Consider the following 8,152-nt stretch of genomic DNA (forward strand, 5'->3'; position numbering starts at 1 on the left):
CTTTTCTTTTCAAATTCTTTTGTTCTTTCTTTTAGGGTGTATGACAAATTCAAGGTACTAAGTTGGTGATTCCGGGAGTTGCAATATTGTTTAGTGGTACAGCAAAGAAGAGTGTGCTTTGGGAAATTGGAGATTTTGTCAGAAGTTGGGTGGTAGTTTTAGTTTTAGTTTCTGGTTTGAGATTGAAAAGAAAGTGATGGACTTGAGGCGAGGTAGGGGAAAAGAGAGGGTCTTTGGAGAAAGAAAGGTTGATTCCAGTAGTAGTAGTACTAGTTCATTAAGAAGAGAGAATAAAGAGGTTTTCGATGATAATCATATTAATGTTAGGGAAGGGGTTAGGTGTTTTAGGCTTGAGGAAAGTGGTGCAGCGCAGAAAAAGGAGTTTGTTGAAAGATATAGTCGATTATCGGAGTTCCCAATTGATAATAGAATCCCTGGAAATGATCTTGACACGAGTATGAATAGGTCCGAGTCTGTAAATTCAAGTGTAGGGGATATTTCAGCCCAATTAAGGTATCTTGCTGGGTCATTGAGATCAAGGGAAAGCATGGACCAGTGGGGTGTTGAAAGAGATCGGTATGAGGGGTTTTATGGAAACACCAGGGTTGCTGCCGAGCGAGGAAGAATGCCAATTTCTTCTTATCCTAATGAGGGGCCTTCAAATTACCAGCTAGAGTCTTCTTATGGTCATGGTGAGCACAAGTATGATGTGAATGGAGTTGAAAATTTAGGACCTGATCGAGCTGAGCTTCTTAGGAAAATGGATGAGTTGAAGGAGCAACTTAGAAGATCTTATGATGTGGCAGATAAACCAAGGGATATGGTTCCCCCAGAGAGGATTAGGACTCCACCTGATCCTTATGGTGACCGGTTAACTTATAGTCTTTCACTGCAGCAGCAATATGTTGTGGACAAGCAGATGCCAAGATCCCCTTACTTGAACTATAGCCATGGGCCGGTTCCTTTTATGGATCATCATAACATGGATACGCAGAACTTTTATCCGCAGAGGAATAACTTGAATGTGATTCCAGAATATGAGGATCCATCTCAGCCACAAATGACAAGGAGGCCTTCCCATCATCCACTCCAATACCCACAACCACAACCTCATGATTACTTTAGGGGGCAACACATGGGTTTCAACCAGAATCCACTTGGATCATATCCACATGAACTTGTTGTACACTCGCCTGCATGCACTTGTTCAGGCTGCTACAACCAGAATTGGGTGGTTCCACCCCAAGTTCCTCATACTGATTTTGGCAACAGAAGTATTCCTAAAGGTCCAGTTAATTTGAATTCCTCTCATCATGTCAATCCTGTTACATACAGCCCACATAATTACCCCAGAAATGCTAGTCCCACGTTGCACACAAGATGGCAAGGTGATGTTGATTCAGACATTGATGGCTATGGTGAGAGATATCTAGGAAAGATGATCAACAGGAGGGCACAGATTTCCCATCCTTTCCGAGGTGGTGCCCCATTCATTACATGCTTCCATTGCTTTGAGTTGCTGAAACTTCCCAGAAAATTCAAGAAGAGAAGTAAGAATCAGTCGGAGCTACGTTGTGGTTCCTGTTTGACTATTATTTCAGTTGAACTTAATAACAAAAGGCTCATTACATCTGCATCTGCTCCTAAAGAATCCAAGCAATCATCTTCTGAGGTTGATCAAAATTCTAAGGAGGTATTAAAGGGCAATGTCTTAAGTTCTCCTGATTGTCTGAATGCTGATGACACCAACTCCTGCCATGATAATTTAGATAACTATGGTCAGAACCTTCAGTTGATAGTTGCTGAAGATAATTCACTGGCAGAAGATGAGAGGCTGAACTTGGATAAATCTGAGAAGAGGGAAGGCCATAGCTCTTCATCTTCCATCTCTTCCAAGGAGGAAGTAGACATCCCAGATAGTATGATTATTCAGAGAGACGTTTCTGACTCTGTTGAACAGCTCGCAAAAGATGCCTGTTCTCCAATAGCTCCAGGTTCACCTCTTTGGGAGCAGCCTGATAGTCCTTCCAAACATGAAGTAAGCGAGCAGCCTGATAGTCCTTCCAAACATGAAGTAAGCAGAGATGGGAACGGAAATAAGAGTGCATGTATAGACCAAGACAAGGTGCTCTTTAGTAGGAGCACATCTGCACAGAAATCTGTGAAAGATATGCCAGTGGAAACCGAGGTGGATGATTCATTCAATGACTATCTCAATACCAACATATCGCAGGACTCTACAGAGGCAAGCAAAGAAGATCATCCCAAGATCCGCAAGGGTACTGATAACTTCTTGGTTGGTCTTATCAAAAAGAGTTTTAAAGATTCCTCGAAATCTTATCAAAATGTGGAGAGAACTAAGGTTTTGATCAATGGGCAACCTATACCAGATCATCTAGTCAGGAAAGCTGAAAAGCTTGCTGGCCCAATTCAACCTGGAGATTATTGGTAATGTTGCATATATCCTGACTACTATTGAGTGCATTTTTTCATGTCCAAGTTTAGGTCTATCACATATCTACATTTCTTTCAGCTAAAAGTAACTTTTGTTTTATCCAGGTATGACTTCAGAGCCGGATTCTGGGGTGTGATGGGTTACTCTTGCCTTGGCATAATTCCTGTGAGAGCTTTTTTATTTTATTTTATAAACTTGGTTTATTAAGGTTTCATGTGGAATTTACAAGGAAACCATTCCTATTGTCTTGCAGTCATTTATTGAAGAGTTCAGTTACCCGATGCCAACAAATTGTGGTGCCGGCAATACTGGTGTCTATGTAAACGGAAGAGAACTACATCAGAGAGATTTAGACCTACTTGCAAGCAGGGGACTGCCAACTACCAGAGAGAAATTTTATATCCTTGAAATTTCTGGGAGAGTTGTGGATGAGGACTCTGGGGAAGAGCTAAAATCCCTTGGCAGACTTGCCCCGACGTAAGTGCTTGTGCTTATTTACTGTTGATTATAGCTGCATGCTCTAAATTTCCATCATTAAAAGTTTGATTAGTTCAGTGAAATAGATACCAACACTAATAGACATGCCACAACCATTTGGTGATAAACGAGCATTTAATAACTGATTTGTATCATGAGATGCTTATTCTGTATTAATGACTCCTGACATTGTATTTGAACAGAATTGAGAAGGTAAAACATGGATTTGGCATGAAAGTCCCCAGACTGGCTGTGTGATTCACCTTTGTGGTTTTCATTTCCTGATTTTGCTGATACTTCAGTTCTTCAAAGATGATGCTGACGAGTTTTTTCACAGTGGAATTCTTGGTGTGTGTTTTAACTCCTAAGGTGCCTTGTTATTGTTAAACTGTAGGTAGATGCAAAGTCAAAATCTGTGGAATATGTTGTGATTATAACAACATAATTTCATAATCTAAGCTTCATACTTTTGTATATCTGTGAGTAAGGTGATTAGTTCATCTAGATTGTCAGGCATATTCATATTCATTTAGCAACTATCCATTGTATCATGCATTTATGTTTAGTGGTGGATAGTTTTTCATTTACTGAATCTATAACAATACAAATTTTATAGACATGCTTGTTCATATATCCTGATCTTATGCATCCAAATACTATTTTAAACACTGTTGATGAATCACCGACACAAATGAGAGAGATTGAATCATTAAAAATAGTAAACTAAGGAGGGAATAATTGAAACTTCAACAGAGATATTGTAGTTTAAATGCCCTATGGGAGAGGCAGAAAGTGTATGATAATCCAACTCTGGTTGACCCAGATTGAAGTAGCTACATCACCAACCGTAACGAAGCTGACATGTAAATTAACTATGGTGGGGCGGATACGATAATTGAATCTCTATGTGGTTGGGGTGACTATAATATGAAGCAGAAACAAGTGTAGCAATGGGCAATAGATGAATAGATGTGGTAATTTCTTAGTCTGAAGCTATAACAGAGAAAAATGGAATTCCAAATCTTTCTCTTCTATATGTTTCCAATGAAGCTAATAGTAGCCAATGCGTTGAGCCTAGCATTGCCCTCTTGAAACAAGAAATGTCCACAAATAAAGTGCGTAATTCTTGTAGAATTTATTTCTCCATTTGCCAAAGAAAAAGAGTTTATTATATACAAAAAAAGAAAAGAAAAAGAGTATATTTCTCTTAGACCGAAGTGAACTGTGGTAATGTTGCAACGCATATTTTGGCTCGTGCAACAGTACTACTACTGCAACCATTTTTTTGGAAGTTGAACCTCCTTGACTCTAGTATCTTTTTTTCTTCACCAAATTGGACAAGGTTGCTTGAAGGGCAAAATCTCTTTATTTTCGGTACAAATAAATTAGATGCTAATCGAACATCTATTTTTTTTTTTCGATGACAATTGAACATCTAGTTTTCATATAAGATTTTGCGCCATTTATACATCAAGATCACCCAAACTCAGATAAAATAAAAGATAAAATTTGAGGAAAACAGAGAAATTTTGTAGTGTTTGCACACCATTTGGGCTAAGCTTTTAATTAATTCTTTTTTTTTTTGGTCTTTAAAGAATGTAAAACTTCTCTTTTAATTAAAAAAGAAGAAGAAAAGAATGTAAAACTTGTCATTTTGCCCAAGGAAAAAGGCGAGATCCATAAGCAACATTTCCATAATTACTAGCCTTACCCTACATCAATTTAAAGCTACAATAAAACAATTAATTACTTATTCTAATCACGTTTACCATTTCTCTACCAATTAGTGGAGTATGATTATTTTTTTGGTAAGAAATTAGTGGAGTATGATTAACCAGTGACCCAAGTAGCTCAAAGGCCTTAAACCACAAACAACACACCTACACAAAAGAACCCCTTCTTTCTTAGGCTCAATCTCACATCTCAAATCTCTATACTTTTAATCCCAACATAAAAAATTATTGGTCTTTGAGTGATAATCTGGGTTTTGAGTGAGACCCACATTGAGTCATCAGCTAAAGTGATAGATAGCAGCAAATAGCTTCAAAGATCTGAGCTTTACTTTTTATCTCTGAGTCTCTGTCCGTGTGAGTGAGCTAAGAAAGTGAGGAAGACAATGGTGATGAACTACAAGCACAAGCGGTGGATAGTCAAGTCTGCAATTGCAATCTTGTTAATGGGTCTTGTCTTTTGTCTCTTTCTCTCTGATTCCACAGAGTATGAACCTGGATTACAACAACAACCCCATTTTCCTGAGAAGAGTCTGGATTCAGGGCAACCAATCTCAGTCCCTGAAGATGAAGATCAGGATGAGATTCCTTTACCCAAGAAAGCTGTGTCTTCAGAGCCACCAATTTCTGGGGAAGAAGATCGGGATCGGATTAAGCCTCCCAATAAAGGTAGTTACTTGGATAATCTGTGCTGGGTTCTTGTTGTTTTTATGTTTCTTTCTGGTTTTGTACTGTAGGCATGAGAAATGTGAAAAACCCAGATGGGAGTACATTGCTGTTATTGGAAAGTATGGTTGTTTCAATTGACATTTAGGTGGAGTTGAGATCTGAACAGGGGAAATGGTGTTTTGGTTCAATGTGTTGAAATTCTTCATGGGTTTGTTATTGTTGTTTTTGGTGTTATGATATGACTAAATAGTTGGATTAATCTATTGCTATCTACTTGGGTTTCGGATAGTGTTAGATTCATTTGAAAATGTACTAATTGGTATGTGTTTAAATGAAGTAAACTTTGATTACACTCTTTTGCAGGAAAATGTAATCTTTTCGTTGGGGATTGGATTCCAAATACTTCTGGTCCAATTTACAATGAGAGCTGCCCCTCAATTGAAAGTCCCCAGAATTGTATGAAGAATGGGCGGCCTGATACAGGGTTTCTGTACTGGAAGTGGAGTCCACGAGATTGTTCAATACCAAAGTTTGAGCCAGAGAAGTTTATTGAAATGATGAGGAATAAGCATTGGGCATTGATTGGTGATTCCATTACTCGTAACCATGTTCAGTCGTTGCTGTGCATGCTCTCCACGGTATTTGTTAGAATTGTTATGTCTCATATAAATGTTGACTTTAAATAAATGAGCAGAAGCTTGGTGCTAACATGAAATATTCTTTAACATCCAAGCTACTTAAGTCTCCCATTTTCCTGGAAGCTTCAAGAGTTTGGGGGTAGATAATGTGCATATAAAACACTTTGAATATGCTTATATAACACTTAGATCCGATCCCTTGCTACCCTTCCCATTTTCTAGTACAAATTTGCATTCTGCCTTTCCAACTATACTTGTATCAGTTAGCATTTGTGAATCGTAGGAACAAGTTAATCTATCTAGAATAAAGTCATCAACTCTGTGATAATTTTCTTGATTTTAGTTTGTGTAAATGGGATTCCTTGAGAGTTTGAGAACCTTTTTGTCTAGTTCTAAGAGAGTTTCACTAAACTGTGAGACCTTCTTGCAGCATTCTAACTAGTGTTCCTTGATGTTTGTTGTTCTGGAATTTGTTTTTGCACTGCCTATGAATTTTCCTGACCTGCTTCCACTCCATAGCCTGACAATCATCGTGCATTTCATTTTATTGCTTCGAGGCATATAAAGTTACATATAATGCATATTTATGTACGGCATTGTCCAGTCGTTGCTGCCTATAGTTGTTGGCAGATCTCTGTCTGTATATGTCCATGCACAGAAATATGTGTGAATTTGTGATGAACAGTTACCATAATAACTGTGACATGAATAAATGTAGGCTTGGCTCGTGTCCTACAATTTAAATCATATATGCTTAATCCATTTACAACATGGACATGCCATCATTTTGATTTTGAGATTCTAGGTTGATTGATTGATGATTAGGTTGAGAGTTGTTGCCAGCTAATTTTCTGTAGATCAAGATTTATTTACTCTGTTTATGCAACTTCAGAATTTTTTTAAAGAGGTTCTGCTAAATTTGATCGGAAAATATCCCTTCAGGTTGAACGACCCATTCAAGTATACCATGACAAGGAGTATAGGTCCAGAAGATGGCACTTCCCCTCTTACAAGTTTACCACCTCAGTTATTTGGTCCCCTTTCCTTGTAAAAGCGGCTATCTATGAAGACCAGAATGGTGTTTCAACACATGAAGTTGAGCTTCATCTTGACAAGCTTGATGATAAATGGATAGATCAATTCCAAAATTTTGATTACATGATCATTTCAACTGGGAAATGGTTTCTCAAATCTGCAATCTACTATGAGAACAATGAAGCGTTGGGATGCCATTACTGTTCTCAAAGGAATCTGACAGAGCTGGGATTTGATTTTGCTTATCGCAAAACCCTGAGATATGTGATGAACACTTTAGTTGCATCTAATCACAAGGGGATGATCTTTTTCAGAACATCCACACCTGATCACTTTGAGAATGGGGAGTGGAATACTGGGGGAACTTGCACGAAAACAGCCCCAGTTAAAGAAGGTGAGATGGAATTGAAGGAGGTACAAAAGATTCTGCGTGAGATTGAATTAGAGGAGTTTGAGAAGGCAGCTACAAAAGCTTCTAGAAACGGGGTGAATCTCAAACTCCTTGACATGGTCTCACTTTCTTTGATGAGGCCTGATGGTCATCCTGGTCCATACAGACAGTATCATCCATTCGAACATAGCAAATACGCTAAGGTTCAGACTGATTGTTTGCATTGGTGCTTACCAGGACCTATAGACTCTTGGAATGATATACTAATGGAAATGGTGGTAAATGGCTAAAATCAGGCCAGTTCTATGCCTGCATTCGTTATTTCCCTTTTACATCATGGAAGCCTATGCTGGGATTCTGGTAATGTTTCTTGCAGAAGTTTGTGATAGTCATAAATTCCATACTCCCCTGTGTATACTACAATTATTCACTCTCCTCCCGACAAACAGGTAATCTTTCCCAGCTGCATCTTTACTGGTGTGAACTGGCCTGTCATTGAGTTTCATATCTAGGCACAAAGAATAGTATACTGCAAAAAGATTCATGATGTTGTATTAACTGTAATCTCTATTGTGAGAGCTCACAGTTCTAGTGCCAAAGCACTTACCTGAACACCGACGAAGAATTTTTCAACTCTTGTACTCCCTCTTCTCTAGGTTTTATTAGGCCTGTTTTGAAAACCGGAAAATTGTAATCTCTGTCATTCTTATATATGATGTAGACTTTGAATTGTTGTATTCCTTAATCAGTTCCTCTA

The 8,152-nt window shown here is 38.3% G+C and overlaps 2 protein-coding genes across 2 annotated transcripts; both read left to right on the plus strand.

Moving 5' to 3' along the window:
• The first annotated feature begins 35 nt into the window (after positions 1 to 35).
• On the plus strand, positions 36 to 3,563 carry LOC133742071 (uncharacterized). Its single transcript, XM_062169763.1, has 4 exons — positions 36 to 2,448; positions 2,560 to 2,620; positions 2,709 to 2,932; positions 3,136 to 3,563. The coding sequence occupies exons 1-4, from the start codon at positions 197 to 199 to the stop codon at positions 3,188 to 3,190; spliced, it is 2,592 nt and encodes an 863-aa protein (XP_062025747.1). The 5' UTR covers positions 36 to 196; the 3' UTR covers positions 3,191 to 3,563.
• Positions 3,564 to 4,794: 1,231 nt separating this feature from the next.
• Positions 4,795 to 8,152, plus strand: LOC133745984 (protein trichome birefringence-like 23). The gene is made up of 3 exons (XM_062174142.1): positions 4,795 to 5,331; positions 5,695 to 5,969; positions 6,912 to 8,152. Exons 1-3 carry the CDS (start codon positions 5,049 to 5,051, stop codon positions 7,683 to 7,685), a joined length of 1,332 nt encoding a protein of 443 aa, XP_062030126.1. The 5' UTR covers positions 4,795 to 5,048; the 3' UTR covers positions 7,686 to 8,152.

Source organism: Rosa rugosa, chromosome 4 (assembly GCF_958449725.1).
Source record: "Rosa rugosa chromosome 4, drRosRugo1.1, whole genome shotgun sequence".
Lineage (NCBI taxonomy): Eukaryota > Viridiplantae > Streptophyta > Magnoliopsida > Rosales > Rosaceae > Rosa > Rosa rugosa.

What these genes read in the sequence shown, in the direction of transcription:
- LOC133745984 (XM_062174142.1), top strand. Translation starts at nt 5,049, where the DNA reads ATGGTGATGAACTACAAGCACAAGCGGTGGATAGTCAAGTCTGCAATT. An exon ending in GATTAAGCCTCCCAATAAAG is followed by an intron (nt 5,332 to 5,694) that starts GTAGTTACTTGG and finishes ACTCTTTTGCAG; the next exon opens with GAAAATGTAATCTTTTCGTT. An exon ending in TGCTGTGCATGCTCTCCACG is followed by an intron (nt 5,970 to 6,911) that starts GTATTTGTTAGA and finishes ATATCCCTTCAG; the next exon opens with GTTGAACGACCCATTCAAGT.
- LOC133742071 (XM_062169763.1), top strand. Translation starts at nt 197, where the DNA reads ATGGACTTGAGGCGAGGTAGGGGAAAAGAGAGGGTCTTTGGAGAAAGA. An exon ending in ATTCAACCTGGAGATTATTG is followed by an intron (nt 2,449 to 2,559) that starts GTAATGTTGCAT and finishes TGTTTTATCCAG; the next exon opens with GTATGACTTCAGAGCCGGAT. An exon ending in CTTGGCAGACTTGCCCCGAC is followed by an intron (nt 2,933 to 3,135) that starts GTAAGTGCTTGT and finishes GTATTTGAACAG; the next exon opens with AATTGAGAAGGTAAAACATG.